This window comes from Micropterus salmoides, unplaced genomic scaffold (genome assembly GCF_014851395.1).
Source record: "Micropterus salmoides isolate LMB-PRFRI ecotype aquatic unplaced genomic scaffold, ASM1485139v1 Ms_hic_scaffold_2, whole genome shotgun sequence".
NCBI lineage: Eukaryota > Metazoa > Chordata > Actinopteri > Centrarchiformes > Centrarchidae > Micropterus > Micropterus salmoides.
In genome coordinates, this window is record NW_024041150.1 from 15,092,488 (window position 1) to 15,118,010 (window position 25,523).

The following is a 25,523-nucleotide window of genomic DNA, read 5'->3' on the forward strand; positions in this document are numbered from 1 at the left end:
ATGCCTAGTGAGGATCTGATATGTGCTTTTTAAAGCAGCCCCAGCTAGCAGATTCAATATAAGCACCTTGTCCCACAACCCTCAACTTTACATTTCCTAGCCTGGGGCCTGAGGACAGCATGTCAAGAAGATGTACATGAAGTGAGTCATGTACTGCCCTCTGCCAGGTAAATGGATAGAAATGAATAGAGGGGGTGCATATGCTGTAATGACAGGAAACAGTTCATCAGACATCAGAGTCTGTGGGCCACTGACTCAATGATACAGGCTTAGAAAGGCCTTTGACTCAAAATGAATTAATTGCTTCATGCAGAAATACAGACAATCTCAACAAAACAATACATTTTCTTTGAATTGTGCACATCTACTTTAAAATACAAAGTCAGGATTTCAACCTTGGAAATCCTATTATAGTCCGTGGAACAAGTTAATCTGGAATGAAAAGTGAAATGCTATATTTTAACCACTAGCCAAAGCTAACGAATAATGCCCCAGGTATTGGCCCTCAAGGCCACCATCACTGTCTGAACATGGAGCTATTTTGTAGTTTGATTGGGTCAGTGAGACCCCCATCAGGTGGAATGATATGGGGCCATGGCTCTCAGGTCTAATTTGAGAGACGGGCATAATTAACAGGAGCCAAACACCCACCACGGGCTGAACGGAGTCATTTTGGGGAGCGACTCGGGAGGAACGGCAGCAAATGAAATGTAATTGCAAGGGGAGCAGATGAGCCGGGTTGGTGTGTTAGAGGCACTGGTGTGTGTGAACGGGAGAGAAAAGGAGAATGAATGGACCAGACATGAGGGAATGAGGGAGTAAATGAAAGACAGAAGTTAGATAGCAAATATGCAGTCGAGAGAAGAGCTATGCAATCTAAGTTAAAGGATCAGTTCACCAAAATTCCACAAAAAAGATATTATCTCACCCACCAAGGAAAAGAGAATTTCGGTGTGGTGCTCCCAGCATTGAAATTACATTTAAAATTCAACAGCAATACCTCTTACCAGAATCAGTCTCTCATTATTCAGGATAATCCACAGAACACACAGTTAACGGTTTTAATGGTAACTATTACTTACGATTGAAAGTAGATCCAGTAACACTGAGGTCTGTGGATTCTGTTCAGTTATTAGGACAGTGTTTCTGGAAAGGGATGTTAATTTTTCTTTTTATTTCCGTCTTCAATGCTGTAAGCACTGCAAAGAAATTCCATTTGTTTCCATTGTATTTGAGCAGCTACAGAAATCTCAGAGATGGAAATCTGTAAAACTGAAGCAATCTGCACCTACTCGTACACCTCTCCCTCTCCCTATCCCATCATCTGTCCCTCTGCCCCTCTCAGTTTACTCGATGAGAAGTGACCCAGGGTCAACTATGTTCCTGTTGCTTCCAGGCACGGACAGCCCAAACAAATTGGGGTCACCGGGATGTTGGAGTGGTGTGATCACACACACACACACACACACACACACACACACACACACACACACACACACGCACACACTTGTGCAGATGGCTGAGTGAAGATTAGTGCAGATAACAGTGCTAGTGTCATCACTGTGTACTTTAAGAGGGTGTAAAAGAACTATAGGACATTGCAACATCTTTCCCACCAGCTGGTACAGTAAAACACTGCAGTTGTGAATCTGGCTACATGCAGTGTTTAATTGTGTGACTCCAGCAACATGATGAGTGGATCAGAGTCACCAGGTGTGGTCTTGGTTGGCAATTAACAGAAAAATCCCATCTAAAATGAAAATTACCTTTGAATCTAATATCGGGTAGACGAAGCACAGGGGTCAATGTAACAATTACAGGTTGTGTAAACGCATTTTTAAAAGCCTGCTGTTCTTTAATTGCCATTTAATTTTATCATTAGAGGGGATTTAAAAGACCTTTAAGGCTTACATGTGAAAGAATGATGAGGCTAATAACTAGTTTGCCAGGGGATACAAGATATATATATATATATATATATATATATATTTCTTTTTAAATTTAATTTAATTATTATTATTTTTTTTTTACTGAATTGATTATACCTGTTCACTACAACTGAGGTCTTATATTCATAGTTTTGGCCATCAATCCCATCCCATTGTACCAACTTGATAGTTGATAAGTTGATTCCTGAGATCTAGGAACTCTACTCAAGTCTTCTGACCACTCTTTACACTACATGTCACATTCACACACTGATGGCAGAGGCTGCCATACATGGTGCCAACTGCTCAAAGGGTCCAGAAGGTTGTTTTCCTCTTCCTCTACATTTCTCTTTCCTTCAGCCTCCCTCTTACTACTTCTAGTTTATTCCTGCCTTCCTTTCTGTTGCCTACTTCGGCTCTCTCCATTAATTTTTTCACTCATTCCCTCACTCAGTGACTAGTCTAGATAGCCCTCTCCAGGTTCCTTGGTGTAACCCTGGACCAATTTCTTCCTTTTTCTTTTTTTTTTTTTTAGCTTTTTCACCTTCCCTGTCCAGGTACTTCTTAATAACCCTTTTACTTTCTGAGGATTCCCCAGTGATTCATCTGACTGAATGTGGCTTAAGGTACTTTCCCATTCCATCATTTCATCCCCCCTCAATATCCCCAAGGCGGAATCTTACTATGTGCAGTTCCAGGTAATCTCCCAGTCCTTTGGCACTCTCTACCCTGACCAGAACAGCCTCCTTCAGCTGCGTGCTGAAGCCCACTGCCAGCCGGTCTGCCCGTGTGCTCGGCCGGTCATTGGGTGGCCAGGTATATGTGATGAGGGCTCCGCCTCGCCCGAAGATGTAAGTTGTCCCAGCTGCAAAACACATAAAGATGATGGAAAAGGGCATTACGATTGAGTTATGACATAATAATAATAATAATAACACTTTAAAAGCTGGAAAGAAAGAAGTTAGGTATGTTCTTTTCTACAAATGCAGAATATGTTCAGTCCAACAACAGAAATAAAATTGGTAAAAACTTGACTGCAAAGAAGTGGAAGGCTGACATTATGTAAAGCGAAGTTGACTGTTTTCTATTTATATTTTGTCAGAAACTACAGTTTATTTATTTATTTTAAATAATCTGCAGGTTATAATTCAATCTCAAATAAAGCTTCCATTTTACATTGAATGAGCGCATGAAAATAAATAATTTTGTGCTGTGAACATGAGTGAAAAGTCCCATACTGACTACCAACAAGAAGTCTAAAGCATATCAGGGAAACCTTTGACAATCAGTGGCCTGAATACTCTTTTTTAAAAACAATTATGCAGCAAATCTTTCTGAGTAGTTAATACAAATGTGTTAAACTTTCGCATTAACACTAGCAGCTGACTGTCACACCACTTTGAAATGTTAATCTGCCGAGCCACTGCAGTTTCAGTTGCCCTCAGTTGTGTTGCATTCAAACTAGGGCGAACTGACAAAACTTTGTGTTGGCTGTGCTGTCAGTATAACCACCATTACTCAGCGTCAACAAAAGAAATTCCTCAGATCTCCCTGTCAAAGGAACTTTGCCTCAACAGTATTTTGGAGTCCAGCCTAAAAAATCTACCCGCCTCGTACACTGAGCGATTTCATGTTTGAACTGTAACAGAGGAGTAAGGACTTGGTTTGGCTCCAATCAGCCCGGTGGTGAAGGAGAAATGACGGGCGCTGGCAGTGATTTGCATAGATTAATGAAAGCACAGTGAACTGCTCTCAACCCTATGGGCTGTCTGTCATAAATACACATACCTGTACGTATAAACACATCCTGGATGTGCAGATACTAACTATACTATACTAGTTGTATAAAGCTACACACTTAAATGCACACACAGTTGCATATATATTCATAACACCTAATCAAACCAGCAAGTCTTACATATATCTGAATCAATACACGTTTTATTATTTTGGTAATAACACTGGGGAAACAAGTAACAAAAGGTTCCCAGTTGAATTTATTTGGAATGCTATTAGCATCAGAACTGGCAAGGATCGTTTCCAGATGGATAAGATTAATTCAAGTTGTGTTTTTCTCCACATATTTAGTTCCCTGGTCACGTGCACCCCTGCTTAGGTCTATGAAATGTCAGAAAACAGTGAAAAGGGGGATGTCTTCAAACAGCTTCTTTACTGTTTCCAGCAAACAGTCTGAAACCCAAAGATTTTCAATTTACCAAGACAAAAAAAAGAAAGAAAAGTAGCAAATCCTCACTTTTGATTGATTATCATAATTGTTATAAATGTTCTGTTGATTGTCTAATCAATATAATAACTAATTTTACACATTTTAAAATTAAACACATTTTAACTGCAGAACTAGACACATACGAACAATCATATATGGACGGAGTAGTGCACAGTGTAGGTTTTCATTCTGTACCCACTGAGCACACACACACATTTTTTCATGCCCTACAAATCTCTCTCTATGTTTGCTCCGGTCAGAGAGGATGGAGAGCAGAGGTTGTGATGACTGCAGGACCAACAGGCCTTCAAACAAAATCCACAGCAACAGGGCCACACACAGTCTTAGTCATACACACGGAAACGGCAGGCTGATAAAGAATGGAGACATGCGGTCTTCTTGCAAGAGCACTCACACACATCCGCACTCAGCTAGCCGACACTTTCATTATCTAACTATCCACTGGTAGCCATTTAAAATTGGCTGACACACACAACTCCCTTCCCTCTCTCTCGCTTCCTCCCTCCCTCCTCCTCCATCTTCTCCTTCCCTCCCAGCGGAGCTAAGCCCTCTGCTCAGCTCTTGTTGTTTTCTCGAGGCTGTATTATTTTAGCACTGACTAATTATCGCAGCATGGCAAGGAGGGCTATAAAGAGGTTGTGTGCCGGAGGAGGAGGGAAAAAAGAAGAAAAGATGAAGAAAGACAACAGGGTACAGAGGCAGGGAGAAACGTGTGAATTGTGGATGGCGGAGAGAAGAAGAAAGTTGGCATTTTCATTCCTGTGTTTATTAACAGTGCAGCACAGGAGCCTCGCAGAAACTGAGTGAGAGACAGCCGTGGAGGAAGAGCAGAAAGAAATTCTAAAATGGCCGACAAACAGAGAGGGAGGGGAGCCATGTTGTGATAGGTGAGTGTGGAGCCATGTTGGAAGAAGAGAGAATGGTTGATGGTAATCGAAGCTGAGTGCATGTTAAAGCTGGAGTGTGGGCTTTTACATATAAATGAACGTTATATTCAAGCCCTCGCCAAGCGAGATCACACAATGCTGATCAAGCCCGTCACTGCCAGGTAATCTCCTGTGCTGGCGCACAGGTAATGATGCGTTTTTCGTCAACAAGCAATGATGGGTTTGCCAGTACTGAAGGGGGAAGCAGAACCATGTAGCAAACTCCATGATTTGCCATTGCTGTAGAAAAAAAAGGCCCATTGTAGAGAAAGTTTATTAGTGAGAATTGTTTATTATGATTATCTAGTTGGTTGTAGTGTTAATAATCTTTGGCAACGTGCAGTACCAGTAAAGCAACTTGAATTGAAATGAGATGACGTAACTCTTTCTCTAAGCTATAGCTCTGGAGCAACCATAGCGACACAGTAGTCTCAGTACAGCAACTAGGATTATGGCAGAAAAACACACACGTCCGAGAAAAGTTTGTGATGCTCCAGATAAAAAAGAACCTCACATTCAGAGGAAGGATTACAGTCAAAAAGAGATAGTGATCGATAGCAGGGACAAACACTGAAAAAATTGGTGTAGCTGAAAGGGGCTCTCCAAGGGCCGACATAGATGTTGGTTTGCAGACACTTTAAACAAATAAGGTGCTTTTTACCAGCAGTATTTACACAGTAGCGATAAAATATTTCTTGTAAATCTCAACTTAAACATTAATGTACTCAAATCAAATATTAAACAAAGCTATTTGACACTGCCAGGGCGTTACCTTTTATCTAGCTTGTTAAAACAAGTTGGAGTCCACGATCATCATAACAGCCACATTCTGATCAACAGGTTAACATATATAAATCTGTTTTCTAAGGAGGTATCAGCAGAAACATTTTTCTTTTATCAGGGAGCAGCAGAAACAGTCTATGTTCAGTAGCAAGTGTCCCAGTTAGAGTGAACTGAAGTGCTTGCCTCACGCACACGCTGCCGAAGTTGAACTTCAAAACAGCAAAATCCTTGGAAGAGAGACTGATCCTCGCTGTTTGTGAGTTTCCAGAATCTATTACTGTTTACTAAATAGGACATCAACAGGAGGGAATTCACATGGCAGAGCATCCCTGCAAAACTAGATGAAGGCCTATCAGGTAAAGTTATGTATAATTTTAACTCAAGTTAAATAGGCTACAGCTGTGTAGCGCACAGAAGCCGTTGCCATGCTTACTCTCCACAGAGCGCCTGCCATTTACTCATGGAGCACTTGTCTCCCTTATGATCACCCGAGCAAAGAGCAACCCCGCGGGGCCAAGCGATTACGCTGTGATTTTAAGAACGTTCCTAAGACGGACATCTTCCCCAATACTAACCAGCATGCACTGTGTAGCTATCCACTTCGCCACAGCATTTGATCGCTTGTCTTGCTTTTGTTTATCTACTTCTCCCACATGCTGCAGTCTGCCCGAAGCCTCCCTCCGCTGCTTGTTTGGGTGGCTGATTTGCAGGCTGATCAACATCCCACCCCTCCCGTGACCTCTGGTTTGACTGTATGTGTACTCAGAGCCAGTGAGCAACGGACTTTTAAATTAATAATAATATAAATTACTGCGTTAGCGTGCGATAAAATAATTAATGCGTTATAATTAATTAATTAATGCGCTAATAACGCGTTAACATGCCCAGTTGTAATTATAAGTCAAAGTTGCATTATCGGACTTTTAAGAGCCCCTTTTAAGTTTAGAGTTAACCCATACTTTTAACTGAAAGTCGGAATATCTAGGCGTCTAGTGCATACATCGAGGCCATTCTTCCATTTGTCTTTTGGAAGTTCCTCAACCTTGTGGAAAGAGAAGATGGAGAAAGAGAATAGGGTACAGAGGAGTGAAGAGTGAATTGTAGATGGCAGAGATAAGAAGACGGTTGGCATTTTCCTTTTTTCCCCCTTTCCTGTGTTTATTAACAGTGCAGCAACTTCAGGAAATGCAATGGTCAAATTAGAGTACCTTGTTATAGTAATTAGAAGGACATGCTGTGTATGATTTTCTTAACTTTCCTGTGCTACTTTAGTGTGCAATTCTATTACTCTGTAGTGAATAACAAATAATTAAATTACTCAAATTGTTCAAGGACATTTTCATTCAGCTAGTCAGATGTTGCATGACTCATGCATGAATTTTCTTCCAACTTTGTTGTAGTTTAAAAATAATTTGAAGTGGCTCTCAAGTTAAGAATTTCAGCTAATTCTGTTCTGGCTGGGCTAAGAGTTGGAATCAGCAGCGATTCTACTTTGATTTACAACATATCAAAAAACATTTTTCCAGTCAGAAGTATCTGACTGGAAAAATGTTCTTCTTCTAACCTGTGTTTTTATAATGAGATAAATGTCAGTCATTGTGGTCTCTCTCTCTCTCTCTCTCTCTCTCTCTCATATATAATATATACATATATATTAACAACATTGGCCCCACAGGTCAGTGAACCCCTACAACTTTATGTTAAATTCTTAAAGGCTTCCAGAAATATGAAACTTGTGTACCTGCAAGTCACGCAGAATTCCACTTAAATATGTATGAAATAATGCAGTATATGGGCATTCCATTTGATGTAATGGTGCATCAACACAACATTTAATCTTTGGTTTAATCTTTAAAAATCAGTACAGGCTCCGGCAGATAGATGTGATGCTGTAATACATGGCTCAAAAACTCACACAAATCTAATATTAACTGATATCTCATTTTGGGTGTACCATGAATTAAACATGCCACACGCATCCTCTCTGCATATCTTACTTGTGTACTCACAGTGAACTAATTTACATCAATTAACACCCCTCTCATGCAGAGCATCTACCATATGCTTTGTCTTCCCCAGAGAGTTTGCTGTACTCCCGATGCCACTGTCACAGTCACACTTGTCACTTTTTACTTTGTCTTTATTATCAACACATTCCATTTACCAACCCAACCAGTGTACTGGCGTGAATGTCACAAGGACAGGTGCAATCCTTGAGAGAGAAAAAAGAAACAACTTCTTCACTCTAGTGGCACTTGGAAATACTTTCTGCTCTCTCGTTTCTTAATCTATCCAATGAGCTGGCGTTGACTTTGCCTGCTTTGATTTTTCCAGCTGACAGTGGCTACCTGCTGATTTGTGCACTTGTATAAGTGCATGCATGTGTTTGTTTGTGTGTGTGTGTGTGTGTGTGTGTGCTCGTCTCTCCTCTAAATGAGGAGACAAAGGAGGTGAAGAGTCTCTAATGAGCAGTCTGACAGGGCACATCCATGTGTCACTGTTCTCCTAGCAAACACCTGCTGCTCTGGCTGAGGCAAAATCCAGAGAATACTGCAATGCAACACACACTATTAGGGGAATGAGATGGAGTGCAAAAGAAAGAGAGAAAAGGTGTTTATCAAAACCAAGAAGACACGTCTGGAGGGCATTCTTCCTTGGTTGTCTTTAAAAGAATGAGCTCTCTACAATCAGACAACATCTATACATTTCGAGATGCTCTTTTTTACAGTGGATTTTTGAAGACGTCAACAGGAAATCAAAAGAGCTTGTAACAGGTGACCACACCATACCTTTGACTCATAAATAAAAGAAGTGAGTTGCTCATAGTTCTCAAATATCTGGTTCAACCAAGTTTTAAGTTGATTTTTCATAGCTGACTAAAATGAACTCCAACCAGTGTCTGCCTGTCTGCCAAAATAAAAGTTTTGGTGTGCCTTGCAAAATGGTCAGCACTGATGTATGTAATGTAATATACCAGTAGTATACCCCGCCCAGGATTGTATTTTAATCAGCTTATATATGCAAGACTTTCCTTGCTAGCAAAACAACAGTTCAAATGCTTAAAGGGACATTATGTAGTTTCCAGCGGCCAATAGCGGTGCAGTTCTAAGATTGCAACCAGGTGTGTGCTCGTATGCGTGCTCGCTTGAACTCATGAGCGATCATAATCCATACCACAACCATGTTCATACAGAAATACCTAAATAAACTCAGAAACACCAGCATGCAGGCTGTGGCTTTTCTCCAGACATGTTCAGGCTCTGTTACTTCAATGTTCCCGTCTCAGAGGCAGCTCAACACCGGCGCCATACCTTTCATTCAGCGCAGCCAACCGCACATTGGCTCAATACTCACGAAAAAAAGCAGAGTAACAGCGGCCATAGAGAGACAGGGAGAACAGACAGAGCTGGAAACTCAGGTAAACTCCCAGTGCAACGTTATAGTAATAGTTTTATCAACTGCAGGTTGAACTAATCCATGCTCATTACATGATCACCGTACATTTACTGCATTTAGCCAACAGGCTACATCGCTTTTCAGTAACTATCTTTACTATCTGTGAATCTGTCACTGGAGGCTCAGCAATGTCAGCACAGCTAAATGCATTGGATGATAATGAAACGGTTAGTGAGCTGGAATGGATATTATAACGAGACTGTGTCACACTTTATAACAGTTAGACCGCAGTAAGTAACTTTACTGTAACTAGTGATAGTGGATGGCTCTTCCTTCCTCTGGGTTGTTGTGACCGTTTTGTTGCAGTGTTTTACGTTATGTGGGTCATGTTAGTTACAGCGACTGAGAGGTGGAGAAGCTGTTTATCTGAGTATTGGTAAAACCCCAATAAAGATAAACTGAACGTTACAAAGCAAACAGCGGCAGGTCGGAGCTAACATTACTGTAGTGTTAGCTGGCTGCTCCTGGCTACATCACTATAGGCTAACGTTAGTAAACAAACCGCTCCACATTTGCCGTTACATCCTTTCTTGTAGGCTAAATCAACAGTGGTACACAGGATAGTAACATGGGTTGCGTTAGTTGGTGACTTTAAACCAGATAACATTAGCAACTGCTCGGCGTTAGCCTGTGAGCTAACGTGACTTTCTCTATGTATCTCCAGCTTTACTAATGCTCACTTTGTTCTTACTCGACATCATCTGAACCTGTTTGGTCTGATGGGCTTCTGCACATAAACCTTTATTGTTGTTTTGTATCCTTACATGGAGCCTGTGTTTTGCTGTGAGCCGGTTGTTTTTCTGGTGTTAGTGGACTGCATGTTAGCTGCCGTGTTGTTGCTGTAGTACGAGAGAGGCTCGGGAGCGCGCACAGCGCTGAATCTGACCCGGAGAACTCACATTAAAAGCAGAATAGTGGCTGATGCAAGCAACAGAGAAAACAGGCGTGTGCTTCATTTCTAAGTGAGTTTTGAGCCCATTGACAATAAAGCAATGAAAATTTGATTAATTTCATTGAAAAACTTACATTTAGTCCCTTTAAAACGAACTGCTTAAATGACCTGTGGTTCCTAACAAATGACCCCTTGTGGCTAAGTGAGGAATTACTATCCTCACTCAGAAGCACAAGCAAAGTAGCGTGATGTTGCACCACCGTAAAATCTCTTGTGTGGAGGTTCATCAGTGACTTTGACAGGCTGAGGGCTTGGTCTCACACCTACAATCGGCATTTTATTCTTCAAACCACGACCATAAGGTTTCTCTTTTTGTTTAACAAGGTACCTTTATGATTACGAAAGAGATGGAAGATCAGAAAACACCCAAAGGATTTGTTTTTGTTATGGCCACATGGAGTTCTGGAGGCCACTAGCAAACAATCTATTTTATTGTTAGGTATGTGGACTTACTATGTACAGTATGTGCCTGTGACTATGCTCATATGCATGTATATACAACAGGTGTAGGGGAGAGCGCGGTGAGTTGAGTCAGTTTTTACTCGAGCTGTCTTTAAAGCATGACATGGCAGTAAGGTCTCCAACTAAAATATGAACATATATTTAAGGATGTGGTGCATCCCTAGGAAAAATCTATTTGGATCTAAAATAAACTGTTTTCAAAATATGGCTTTCCAAAAAAAATAAAATAAATCACTTTAAATGGCAATAAACAGTTTTGTGATCCTAAGTGTGCTTATCACTTATTCCACGGGCCTCTCTCCATCACAGAGTGAGTAAAATGGATGACTCTTCAAAAATGTGTGGTCACATGACCAATTTTGTCTATGGTTGCCGAGAAACAAGGGGGGGCTCAACTTCCCCACGGGTTCAAATCCCCCTGCTCTCCTCTACCGGTGATGTTTTTGTGAAATTTGTTTGTCTGCAACTGCTTAAGAGAACAAGGCAGACAGAAGAATCTGCCTCTATGTTCTCCCATCCAGCTACTGTTTGCCTTTATTGAAAACTGAGTTAAAGTAAATTAGTGCTGCCTTGGGAGTTGTCGGCAAACAAAAACCTGGCTGGGTATAGATTTCTCTGACCTTCAGTCCACCGTATCTAATCAAGCAATCTGCCTGCCTGCTTTCGCTAGAAAAACAACAATAATGGAAATGCTCTGTTGCACACCCTCCCCCATCCAAAAAAAGAGGCTAAATATTTATTACTTCTGTCCAATTAGCTCTAGCGCCATTGATCTGGCCAATCAATCCTACCTGCGGCGCTAGAGGTGAAGAGAATACAAAGAGATGAATCATAACATTGTGGGACGCCCCTTGATTATTATTTCCATTCACATGGGCTGGCTGGTAATTTGGTTTGAAGAAGAATGGACAAAAAAATACAATTTTCCTTTGTCCACGGATCCAGTGGAAAAATAATCAGAAAAGACTCGTGAATCAAAGCAGTGATGAAAAACCTATTGATTTTGATTTTTTGCACCCCTGCCCTTTTCCTCACTCTTCTTCTCTATATTGGGGTGAGAGAAGAGTGTATTTAGGATTGAGTTTATCATTTGGGATGCTTTCTCCGCCAGGAGCCATTGATTTAGGATAGTGGATTCTAGGCCACTACCATCTAAAGTGAGGATAAACAGGTCATATCAGAGAAAGCAGATGCCACAATTTTTCATTATGGCCAGCAGTGTCGAACAACAGCCGCAAAGCCTCATGGGAGCCGACAGCGTGAAAATTACGTGGCAGTCCAGCGATAAAAAGGAAATTCCACAAGGAAAAAAGGACTGATGGTAGTCTATTCTTAAGAGGCAATAAGCCTCAGGGCGCACTAGCGCTGTACACCCACGTAAATTTATACACAGTTCCTTATTTTAAACTCTCAGACAGGCTCTCAAACAATAACTCAATAACGCACAGATGGTTCCTCCAACCTTCATGTATTATTGCATCAGTGCAGACTGATTCTTTGAAGCTTAGGGAGAGAGACAGAACTATTGATTCCTTTTAAACGAGAAGACAGAAACCATTTATGCTACTTTTTTTTTTGACACAACATATATTTCAGAGACACTTACAAAGGGATATGAAGACTGGTGAAAAAAAAAGACAGAGAAAGAAAGGGGCTTAGATGAGACATTCACCAAAAGTTTCCAGACAGCTGTTGATCTTTGAAGTTGCCAAGTTACACACACACACACACACCGTGACAAGAACATGGTGAATGGCGTGCACACTTTGCTAACATTTTAGGGTCTTTCCATCTCTTCCGCTTGCTTGTGCGGGCAAACACACACACAAACACTCTCAGATGCAAACACCCCCTTCTCGCAGTCTAACAACCTCGCCAAGATCGCCGCCCTTGCTCTGATAGCTATTTCTCTGTGGCGGTGTATAAGAAAATGTAGACATGGCATCGCAAAGATTGGCTGCATCTAGAGTGGAAATAGCAAATCATCCCCATCTGATGTGGTTGGATAATATTCCTCTTCTGTCAATGCTTTCTGCAAGATTGCTTCAAAAGATGATAGCGACCTTCCTGTTACATGAAGTGAGACGACACTTGATTATGGCAGTCTCAAAGTTTCCAACATTTTCGAGTTAGGGACAGAACTTGATGTGTTAACCAGTTTTTTCTAGATACAGATTCTTTTTGAAAGTGATATCGTTTAAAACATTCTAAGATTTTAATACTTCAGGAAATTTAACAATTTCTTTCTATTAGACTTAGTTTGATCTCAACATAGATGTAAGTTGTAATTGGATCTGCAGAGTTCTACAGTAGCCTACTAGCTGGGAGACAGGGACACTGCAGACTATATTGGAAAGGAGCATTTGGACTGACCTCTTACTTTAATAATTGGACTGATTATACATATTTCACATGCTGAACAAATCGTTGACTATATCACCAAATCTGGAGATTTGTATGATGAAGTATGAAGTATGAAGATCTCCTCAAATGACAGTATGACCAATTAAAATGTTTTATTTATCTGGTATCATGTCAGTGTAACTGCCATTTAATCCTCAAAATATAATATTTCAGACTAGGTCACTCATCATTTAGTCATTTAGGTCTAGAATTTAAGCAGCTTCAGCTAGCCTTTAAATTGAGATTATTTGGTCACACATCCTATGTGAGGAACTCGTGTATGTCGCGGAACCTCTTGCTTTCATTTCATTACTTTTATTTGTGCTTCAAATAGAGAACCTTGTCTGCCTCTTTGACTCCCTTCACTGAGGTTTACCTAGCCAGATACTGTATTCTTACCCCTGCAGCCGCACAGTCTCCATGAAATGTTTGTATAGATAAAGCTGAGTAAATCTGAAGAAACTCAATCTCAATCTGTCAGACCAGTAGAATGTAAGGTAATACAAATCCTTGGTTCATGAGTTTAATATACAAGAACACAGACTGCCTTTAAGTTAACCTTAATGTTGTATTTCTGCCCAGATTGTAATGTCTGTGTGTGAACTCCTGCTGAGTGAACAGCTCATTAGGCAGTGATAGTGATTGATTTCTTTGAAGCTGATTGGTGCTTTATTTGTTCTAAGATGATAGTCATAACCGGGGAATAATAGCTTAGCCATCTATTAAATGATAGGCTACTGACAAATGAAACAAATTGCACTGACAGATTGCTAACTGCTTAAAAGTACTTTTTAAAATCTCATGTTGTTCTATCTGATCTGAACAAAGCATAGGGACGGATAGCGAAAGAGAAGTGGTGTGTGTGTTTTTAGTGGCTTGGTTTACTTAATTTAAAATGTTAAAATAACTTGATTAGAGATAACAAGAACACTGGGGGTATTTTCTTTAAATGACGGTGCCAGTTGTGAGTAATATCAACAACACACATCTCTATGATCATACTGTTCAGAAATCACTTCTGTCAACTTGAGATGCCTGATGATTATTCCCTGCCCTAATTCTACCAGTGGGGACTGGATACGCACCTTTTTAAAATTCAGGAGGATTCAAATCTATCTCCTATTTTGCCTTTGAAGCCAATGACGTGCTTGCAATGTTTGTTTGAAACATTTCAAAATGCGTGTTATGTCCCCGGAGGGGATGCTACTACCAGAGAGTGATTTTTGTACAAATACCATTCCACTGCTAGTACTCAGATGTTACTTTTTCCCCAAATGTCTAAGCAGACCATAGGAAAGGATGTGTCGTATTGTTATCAAGGGAGTCATGTTTGACACTATTTTACAGTTTCGTCTTTAGCAAGGTTGCTAGGCAGGACAGCACATCTGCCCTGCATATATATCATCTAGAAAGCTTATTGATCAGCCTAAAATACCCTCGTCTGTCTGATAGCCTGCTCAATAGTCTGGTGATGTTGAGACAGTGATGCCCAACAGAGCTGCGAAGCAATTTTTATTTTGATCTCAGGCACACACAAACACTACCTTACTGAGGCAAAGGCTTTCGATTTATACATGCTGTAAAGCATTTTCACAGAACTCTACGAGAGCTAGTCTGTTACCTCTAAGCAATTATTCCATCCTTTTTTATTTCTATTTTTCTTTTTTAAACTAGCAGCCCTTCTTTGATCCAATAAATTAGGGAACTACTGTATAAGCCCCAGGAACCAAATGTCAGGACTAAGAATTACTTCAGCTGATATTTTTTTGTGTTTCCACTGACTTAAAGAACAGTGAAAACGTTCAAACGTAATATGTGTTTTAAGAGGTAATGTTTTTCTCACAATACAACAACACTGAGACATAATTGTAAATAACTATACTACTATAATGACAATAATAATAAAAATGATGTATTACATTTATATAGCACTTATTATAGAAACTCAAAGTGCTTCAGAGTGAAGGGGGGGGGTTCCACCAATGAGTGGCGCCCACCTGGGTGATGCACGGCAGCCTTTTTTGCGCCAGAACATTCACCACACATAAGTCAAGCTTATGTGGAGATGGAGGGCAACATTGAGCAATTACTCTGAGGGAAGATTAGATGGCCAGGTTGGGAATTTTGGCCGGACACCAGGGAACCTCCTACTCTTTGCAACAAGTGGCATGGGATCTTTAAAGACAACAATGAGTGAGGAACTTGCTTGTTTTCATCTGATCGAGTATTGTACGCATCCATATTGAAACTACCATTGAAACAACTAATATGTCTTGCTGCATCTAGTCTACCAGAAATCTATTTCAAGTGGAAGAGAAACTCCAGCTAAACAGGATGTGCATCAAATGTCTCATTTAGAAGGTAATCCAGCAATCTTTGCAGGCAGTTTCTACAGTAGAGGGGCTCATCTTAAACAGACACAACCGTCTCCAATAACCGTTAAACTATACAACTGGACAGCATAGCACATCAGTACGCCATTTAATGTGGCTAGTTGTTTCTGATGCTTTCAGTTTCAATTCACTGTTTGTTCAACACTCTGCTCTGAAAAGGGGGGATCTGATACCTTAGTACCCATTACACACAAGGACAAGCTGCATGCTCACACCTCAACCCCAACACATGTATGAATACACACAATCGTTTCACATTAACTTTTCTGATAACATGGCAATCAAATAGACATGGCAGGCCAGAGACATGTCAACGCTGTTGTTTAATCATTAACCATATTTGGAGAGAATTGCCACACTGACCCTAACCCCATCCCACCAACACAACCCCCCCCCCCCCCTCCCCCACAAGCCTGCAAAATATGGTAAAGCAGACGACACACAGTGTTAGCAAAGCTGTTGTTTCTGTTGAAATATAACTGTGAACAGAAGGCAGTAGGTGTGAGAGACAGATACAAGAAAAAGAAAGTGGGCTACTGTTTGGCGTAAAGATGAGAGAAAGAGGTCTGAAGAGACATGCATACTTAGCACACAGGCACTGTCAAACACTGACATGTGCTGCATGAAGAAATAATAAGAGACCTGCTCAGAATAACAACCTTATTTCCGAGTGATTAAGCTGTGATGTTCTGAAAAGGTCAGACTGTTTGGTTGCTGCTAGATATATGGGAATACAGGTGTGTGTTTGTGTGTGTATGTTTGTGTGTCAAGGGGGTACAAATGTGCAAGGAAGTGTGTGCCCTTCTTGATAATGTTTAATAGCCATGGACCCATTAGTGTTAACATGATCCTAATTACTACGCTGGAGTGGCATAAACAAACACAGGCTAAAGCTGGTGTTAGCCATCCCTGAAGTGGTGACCTTATGAAATGGAGGCACAAATTGTAAAATTACACAAGCTGAAAAGTGATTGCTTGAAATGTGCTCATAATCCACTCAATGGACAGAAATGAAGTGGATACAAAAGGGCTTTTGAAATGATTCTATGTCAAGTAAATGTTTTTTTTTCTAATATTGAATATCAATTTGCACGAATACAAGCTGTCAGAGAAAATTTGCTTGATATGCCTATACATTTAACAGTAAATACTAGAGATGGATATGAATATAGTCACGTACATCAACTAACAATTCGGTTCTTAATCAATATGCTGAATAACTGATTGATTGTTGTCTATAAAAAGGTAAAAAAAAAAAAAGTGAAAAAACCCAACTATTTCCCAAAGCCCAAAGTGACTTCTTCCAATTCCTTGGTTAGTTAAAAACAAAAATATTAAATTTACAATGATTTAAAACAAAGAAAAGCAGCAAATCCTCACACTGGATTAACTAGTGAATGTTTGGCATTAACACTTAAAAATGTCTTAAAAGACAAATCGTTTCCACACTAGACATAAAAGTCATCACTTGTCCTTGTTTCCTTTCTCAAAAAAAAAGGAATGAAAATCCAAAAGCACCACATGATTGGACACTGTGAACCACTGTGCAACTCTTAAATAAATGCTAAACTTGCCAGTCTACTGTTAAATTATGAGAGCTTCCACTCTCTGCTAACGTTGCCTACTGGACAAAATTAGTCTCTGCTGACTTCACCTCTTAGCTTGTTACATGGGTGAAATGGCCTCTCGGAAACAGCACTTGTCAGAAATAGAGTGAGCAAGCCAACACCTTCAACATCAACTTCCACTTTAGCAATTTAGAGCCTAACATGAAATAGACCCCTGCAGCCCACTTGACCGGAGGTTGAAGCAACATTCTAAATGGTTCTTTAATGAAATGATCTGAGCGCTGTAAGGCTCAGATAACTTTATTGTGGCATTAGAGGTGTAGGAGTTGTTGAAAGACCAAAGAACAAAGTGCACAGCTAAGGAAATAATGACCTTCATCTTGGATGAGGAGAAGAGTTGGTTATAATGGATGTTGATGGAAGGATTGATAGATTTAGGAAAGTAGAGGAGGAATGGAGTGAGCGATTAAAGGCAACAGAAAGAGGCTGAGCGAGACCAAGAGACGCGAGGGGGATCAATGGCAAGTCTCTTCCGAGGAGCAAGAGCGCAGATCCACCTCTGCTTCATTCCTCGGGTCTATATTCCTGAGACTCCTGGGTATCCCACTTCAAAGGTTGAGACGGATGAAGTGGGGAGATGAAAGAACAACATAGCCTGAAGTGGATGTGTGAGGTGCATGCATTAAACATTGTGTGCATGTGTGTTGAATGTGTTCTGACATGCATGTTAGATGAGCTGGCACGGGGCAGAATTTCTGGATCTTGTTAGCCTTTGACTGTTGTTGACACATGAAAGCTGCTGAATGGGACTCAGTGTTGCATGACTGCATAGTTATTTCTGCCCACATAGAAGGTCCATAATCTATTTGCTCAGCCATTGTGAGCTTGCATCCATAAAGATTAGCCATAGAAGGATACTTTAACAAATGTTGTACAGGCCTCCTTTGATCTCATGAAACTTAAAGTTAACCTACCACACACTGAATAGCATAATGCTAAATGCTAAGAATGGGTTAGACCCAGCAGATGCTGCGAGCAGGCTATCGCAAAAAAAAAAAATCCACAATCCAGCTCTCTGAGGACGCTGGGTAGTCATCTAAAATGTCATTGGTGCCTCTGTTCTCTGATGTTGATCAGTGTTGAAGTGCCAGAATAAAGCAGAGACAGTCAATTGTATTCTTTTCGTCTTTCTTCCCTCCTCTCACTGGGCCCGGGGGGACTCCTGGACAGGGGCGACTGTCTGAGTACGCCTGTCACAGAGCTGATATTTCATGTGCGGGGGGTAGCCGGTGAGACGGACGAGCGAGGCGAGGGATGGGATACACTAAATAAATGACTGCCTGAACTTTGCTGAGAGCCCTTCAATGGAAAACAAATCAAGCCGAACCAATAATGTGACGAGACAAAACCCAAAACACGGGAGAGAAAGGGGAAGAGAAAAGAAGATTTGTTGTGCCATGTCTGGAACCACAACATTTAGCCAGAGGCGCGTCACTTACTCCTTCTCTCTTTCTCTAACTGCCTGCCTCCCTTTCTCTCATTCTCTTTCCTTAATCTTTAACCCTCCCTTTGTCCCACCATCTCCTCTCTTTCTCTGCAGGTTGGCAGTGAAACATAGCAGGCTGTGGTCGTTACATAACAATCCATTTGTTGGCTGGTGCTGTGAGACTGCTTGGCGACTGATGCAGAAAATAAGGCCCTTAAAGGGGGGGTGGGGGGGGGAGAAGAATTCACAGACACTTGTGCACACAAACAAACAAACAAACACAGACTGTAAGAGGATGAAAAACAAACACTGGGGTTACCGGTAGAGGCCCATTGTTCTTCTTCAATTGTGCGTCATGTAAGTTAAGGAGCCAATTGGATTCTTAAGCAATCTGTTGGGTTTAATAATGTTTTGCTGTAGTTACTAACAATTATCCCAATGCAATTTATTTTATTTTATATATAAACATACTGTAGGCTGTTACAAATAGGAGCTGTGCAAACATTTACTTATTTACCCATAAAACTAGTTTGATGGACGCTGCTCATGCCTTCACTGTGTGCATGTAAAGACATAATTAAACAGGGCTTCCCTGCATGATATGGACAAAGAAGTCAAGTCATGTTTATTTCTATTTCCCAAAATCGAGATTGTCTCAGAGGGCTTTATTATCTATACATTATACAATCATCTCTAGTCTTAGACAATCGATTTGGTTGAGGAAAAACACCACAAAAAACCTTTGACAGGAAATACATAAATAAAAATAAACCCACAAGAAACGCCAGAAAAATGAAGAAGCTGCATCTTTTTTCAGCCAAAAGGGACATGACATGTATCCCATTGAACTGACTATGACTGCTGTAGGTTGGGAGAAAAGAGAGAAATAGCGTGGCGTCATTATGCAGCCACATGGGTCGGGGCGGTTGGATGGATGGCTTCACAAGGGAAAGCTGGTTGTTCTCTGTGTCAATGTGGTTTCTTTAAACCATGACCACAACCAAGTACTTATTTTAACCCCTTGACGCTGATTGTCGCGAATTCCCATCATACCTCTTTCTTGCAGACTGCAAGCCAAGATAGCGCAGGGATTCCCCCAATGCCTGTTGGTGCATATTCGATACGTACCCAGGAACCTTTTGCAAGCCCTGGTTTCTCGTTTATGCCTGTTGTGGCTAATTTGCATCATACCTACACATACCTGAATTTATATCTTTTCTATGTTCTAAAGACAAACAATCTTCACTAAATTTAACATCAGCTTGAAAGCAAATGAAAACACAAATCATATTTTTAATTTTTTGAAAATTCTGGCATTAAGGGGTTAACCTAAACTGTGATCCTTCCCTAACCCTTTCTTTAATTTGTTTTTGTGCCTAAACCTAACCAAACCATAGAGGTGTCAGATTGGAACATGATGTCATTCTGCCAATGGGGGTCTCATCCACAAAACGCTTATGTTGTTTTGAGGGCAATGTATTTTGTCTTTTAATTTAGAGGACTTATTGGCTAAGGAGAGGGAAAGTGAAAATAGAGGGGCACACTGCCTACAAAAGGGGGGCATACCTTTAATAAATTGCACCATTTATATTTCAGAGCCATAAACAATAGCTTGACTCTGTGTAAAAAGGAGGCTTCTTTGTGTGGAGATGGCAGAAGGAGTCAAAAAGTTCTTGCTCCTTACTTTGAGTGAATTAACCCAAATGTATGTTTACATACATGTCCATCTGCATGGTTCCTTCTTCAGGATTTTGTTGACTTTTCCCACCGTGCTTGGGGCAGTCTAACCTTCAAACCAAGACATTCACATGTAATTTCCTCTGCTCGAAGCCCAGAGGGGTTCTTGAACCTACGCAGCGTGTGTGAATAAAAGACACTGCGTTCTCATGAAATGGAAGGAACAGTTGGGAAAAACACAAGTGTCCCTGTGAGACGGAGTGTAGCTGTTATGAAGCCATTTACAATTCTTAAATGTCACTATGGTATTATTCTGTGAAGGAGAAATAATTAATGAAATGCCGAAAAAGACCGAACTATGCTTCTTCGGTACAAAGAGATTTGTTCTCATTGCATGCTTATCCAAGTGCCTTTGAGTACAAAAGACTGTTAATGCTCTCGCTGTAAGTGAAACAAGACAGGTTATGGAAATGAATTGGAACCAAGATGGCTGAAAGTGACGCTCGGAGGCAAATAAAGCACAAATCTTTTTTCATCTTGTCTTATTAACAGCAGCAAGCAGATAACGGCACAGTTGCCCCCAAACATAAACGTGATTTGATGCAAGCAGGCAGCCATTCCAGTGTCCACACACTCCAATGGCATCTCAGCCACCACAATAACTGCAGTACCTTCGAACAATGCAAACTCATTGCCCGAGCTCATACTTGGTGTGTGTGCTGTGGTTAATGAGGGAAATTAGACAAATAATGAGTACACTTCACTCTGGATTTGAGTCAACACATCTCAGACAACAGCCAGTCTGGGGGGTCTCCATGGCAAGGAAATATATTGTTTCAGCCAGTTCTCGCTGGTAAACAAACTGCAAACATTTTCTCCGTAATTAGCAGAGCTTCCTTGCCAAAGCCCGGACAGGAACAGGTGATTACAGTGATCACAGCAATCTTCTGTGTTCTATATTGTGTCTATGGACCAAGGTGAAGTGACATGTTTTGGCTGTCTGAGATCATGTGGAAACTCCTAATAAACACATTTGTAGGTACATGGATGCACAGAAAATGAACGTAAAAAGAAAGTGAATCTAAAGTTTAGCTGTATATTAGTGCTATATACCTTCAGGCTCATCACAATAACACATCTCTGCACAGTGCACTGACTTTAACAGGGTTTATGATATGTGAGTTCCAACCTTGCAATACATGTCTGCTTTTTTTTTAAAGCAGACATCAAAATTTCCACAGATATCATGGCTGAATGCCCCTCTCGGCAGGACCAAAGGACATGCCAACAACACTCGGAAAAAAACCTAAGAGGATCAATTTCAAACTGGAGCTGATTTTGTACACAGAAAACTCTTGCAGTACTTCCTCTTCTCTCCTTTCCTTTCCATCCCCGTCAAATTCAGTCAGCAGATTAAAAAAGGGTTTCATGGATGTCAGGAAGTATTAGCTTCTTGTACGAGGCTAGGAGGATACATGGATAGACCTCCTCATCTTGTGCTCTCTCTCTTTCTTTTTCTCCCCCTGTATCACTCAAAGACCTTTGTGGATGCAACTAAGCAGAGTCCCCCTACCTCTCATTCAGTGAAACTGCACTAATGTAACAAGATTTACTGAGGGAGTGGATTAAATCATTTGCAACTTTCCCAAATCACAAACTGTTATTCCAAATCACCAAGTATTTTACACAGGTGAGTCATACTGGGTGCCACTTTTCTTTCATAAAGCTCTAAAAATTAATTTACAGCGATCAGAGCACAAGATGAAACAGTTGAACCCAGAATTTCATGTGCTTGCAAAAAATGGCTGTAAGTGATAATGAGGTTTTATAGGGACTATTTATTTGGAAGAAAGTGGTTACACAAATAACACCACTACCTCTGGTGGTTGTAAGTATGATTTGTATGTTGTTTATTTGTCATTTGGGGAACTGAGTGTTTAAGAATAAATTTACAGAACATGTTATCACAGTAGTGGCAACATGGAATATATGGTTGGTGCTAACTTGCACATGACTTGGTCCAAAACAATAAAAACAGCATTAGCAAACTTTGCAAAGTTCTGGCTCCAGGTGATCATGATCTGAGAGAGCTCCATGGAGGGAGGTGGCAAAAAGAGTGAATATATAGCATTTTAGTATAACAATGAGTAATTAAAGATGTTAAGACTATTGTCTTTAAACAAAATCTTATCAAGTGGAGTGTTTCTGTTGCAAGTACTAAATATTATAAAACATACATAGAAGACCCTCAAATGAATGCAACATATTGTGGGGCTGTGGCTCAGGAAGCAAATCAGGTTGTCCACTCATCACATGGTTGGCCAAGTTCCAATCCCCACCTCTTGTCCCCTCTTGTCCACATATCAACGTGTCCTTGGGCAAGACACCAAACCCCAAATTGCTCCAGATGGTTGGTTGGTCATGAGTTGCTGGTAGTAACCGAAAGAATGCAATTGTGGATATAAATGGCCAAAATGAGTTTCCTCTGTAGAGTGGCTGGGCTCAGGCTTAGAGATAGGGTAAGGACCTCAGATATCAGGAGGGAGTGGAGCTGCTGCTCCATTTGAGTCTCCTGAAACTTCTTCTAATACAAGTGAACCAGCTCTCAATATTTCTTTACACCGGACAACTTCCTTTGGGGGTTTCTCCAACTGGGAAAAGACCCCGGTGTAACTCGCTAGAGTAATTATATATCCCCCACCTGGCCTGGGAACACCTTGGGATCCCCCAGAAGGAGCTGGAAAATGCTGCTGGGAAGAGGGACGTCTGAAATGCCTTGCTTCCAATGCAACCCTAAACCGGGCAAGTGGAAGACAATGGTTGGATGGATTGCTACATCCCACAATCAGGGTACAATATAGGTGTAAAAATATGGAATTCAGCAGTAACAAGTGTATAAGGTCTGGGTGAACTCATCAGTGACGACAGAACAAGAGACCTCACTCTCAGCAGAGGTGAGATTTATGGGGAGAAGAGAATATGATGAGGAAGAGAAAAAAATTGCTTGTGTCTGCAACAACAGAGGTATGCTAGTAGCGGGTGCAGCTGGAGAAATGAGATGACAATTTGTTCTCCATTTCCTCCCCCAGCTGTTGCTACTAGGCATAAGGAAAAAGACGAAGAGACTGATATGCATGGGGAGATGGATAAAAACAGAGAGAAAAGAAAGTAGATATGATGAGAAGGGAAAGAAGGGATGAAAGATTGCTAACCCACACCTTTGCCTATTACTTCCATGCCCTGTCCTCAAACTGCATCCATCCCCCCGTGTCTCTGCAGAGGCAGACACAGGCTGCGCTTTGCCAGCAGGCTCGTCCCAGGTATGTGGAGGAGGCCTTGCTGTTTCTAATGAGATTCCTTCAGTGAAGTTTCAAACATCCACAGCGTCCCTTGCCTTCAGCAACACCAGCACAAAGTGGTGGACAGGGAGAGGTTAGTGTGAGGAGGGGGAGGATGGAGGGATTAGGGGGAAGGGATAAAAGAGATGAAGCATGATATGGAAAATGAGATTGGGGGGGGGGCATCTACATGAAGGACTGAAAAAAATACAAGAAGATAAAACAGTCCTCAGGCTCTTAATGTAGAGCCATGAACCTGATCATCTCTAGTGCTAAAGATCAGAGGCTGCACACTGGCTCAGAGTGGGTTCAGGAGTGCACGATATAACTTGAGGGCAAGACCTAATTGTGCCTCAAAAATTGATCAATGGAATCTTAAAACGAATCCACCAACAGGCAAACAGTAAAGAGATGCCATAAGCGGGTGATGTGGGTCTCAGTTAAAATCAGACTATAGTTTAAATACCTGCATAAATGCAACATTTATGCTCACGGCTATACAAAAACCCATCTGCACTCTGCAGTGGACCTTTTCTTAAACAGGGGATAACAATTTCACTTTATGTTCCCGTGCAAACCATTAAACCTTTAGTTCAGAGTTATTTGCCTCATTTTAACTTATTTGCTATAAATGTATTGCTTTATTGCCAAGGAAAATAAGACTTACAGGCTGAATAACATTTCAGACGTACAGAAATATGTCGCATGTATTTTGAAATCCTTAGGATTAAATTTGTGTGTGCAATGTCAGGTGGCTTACGATGTAAAATAAAACAGTGTTTATCTATATGATCCGCATGATCATACACAAACAGTGTATGTGTGATTGAGTGGGAAGGCTTTAGTGACTAATAATAAGTAACTGCTCACACAAGCAAATACAAAGCAAAGCAGCTCTGCACTGGAGAGACATTAATGAGAGCGATAGTGTTGTGGAGTGCTGTAATCAGGGGCTACAGTGAGCGGAGGGTTGAGTGTGTTGGTCTCCCTCCGCTTCATTTGCCCCGCGGTGAACAGCCACCACATGGTAATAGCAACTCTGCAGCAAACCACTCACTCCACAGCCATCACACGCCATCTTCTCAACTGAATGCTTGACTTTGAAATCCTCCCAAAATATGTTACCCATCCTCTCCCCAGTTTCTCCCTCTCTTACTGATCCCCCCCCCCCCCCATTTCTTTTTCATGGAGCTTGTTAGCTTCGGACAACTGCTGTGCAGCCCAGTCAGATCGCTGGTAAACTGGCATAGTGGCTGGCAGGCAAATAGGGGGGATTGAAAGTATCATTTGCCTGCTCTGTCACCCACCCCTAGTCAAATCTGGAGCTTTAAAGAGTTATACTCCCCTGGTTATGTTACATGCCAGGGTGGCCATGCTGTGCCCATCTTTTTAACACTGGCTTAAAGGCATTAAACAATGCACACCCTATCTAAATCAAGAGTATTTGCACAAAGCGACCACAGGGGGAGTTAGAGCATAGGGCCATTGGGCTCTGATTCATCTTTGAAGCACAACAGAAGAAGAACAGCTCACGACTATCCAACGGGCTAAAACAAACTGGGGTTTAGTCTTATTAGCGGTTATTGCCATGGTTAATAACACCCCCAATTCCCTAACATGATAAAAAATGTTTTGTGATGCGCGACATCAGCCTATTTGCTATCTCGCCTGCAGCCTCTTGCAATAAATCCTCTTAATGCAATTTTAGATCCTTACCCACATGTGAGCTGACATGTTTAAAATATAAACACAATCTCTGTGTTATTATACAGGTATACATGAGAAAGTGTACAGAGAAAACTGGAGCTCCAGCACAGGGGAGGAGTGATTTACAGTGGCCCACAGTTTTGCAATGACCTAGTTTTGATTTGGCAGGGAGGGAGAGAGATCTTTAATAAATGCA

General features: G+C 41.1%; 1 protein-coding gene across 6 annotated transcripts in view; it reads right to left on the reverse strand.

The window, feature by feature from the left end:
- nrxn2b (neurexin 2b) overlaps positions 1-25,523 on the reverse strand; it is a 704,163-nt gene that overhangs the window by 111,496 nt on the left and 567,144 nt on the right. For all 6 annotated transcript variants that reach the window (XM_038732127.1, XM_038732126.1, XM_038732128.1 and 3 more), the window contains one exon: positions 2,612-2,793. In XM_038732127.1, coding sequence (XP_038588055.1) covers positions 2,612-2,793 — 182 coding nt within the window. The remainder of the gene's footprint in view (positions 1-2,611; positions 2,794-25,523) is intronic.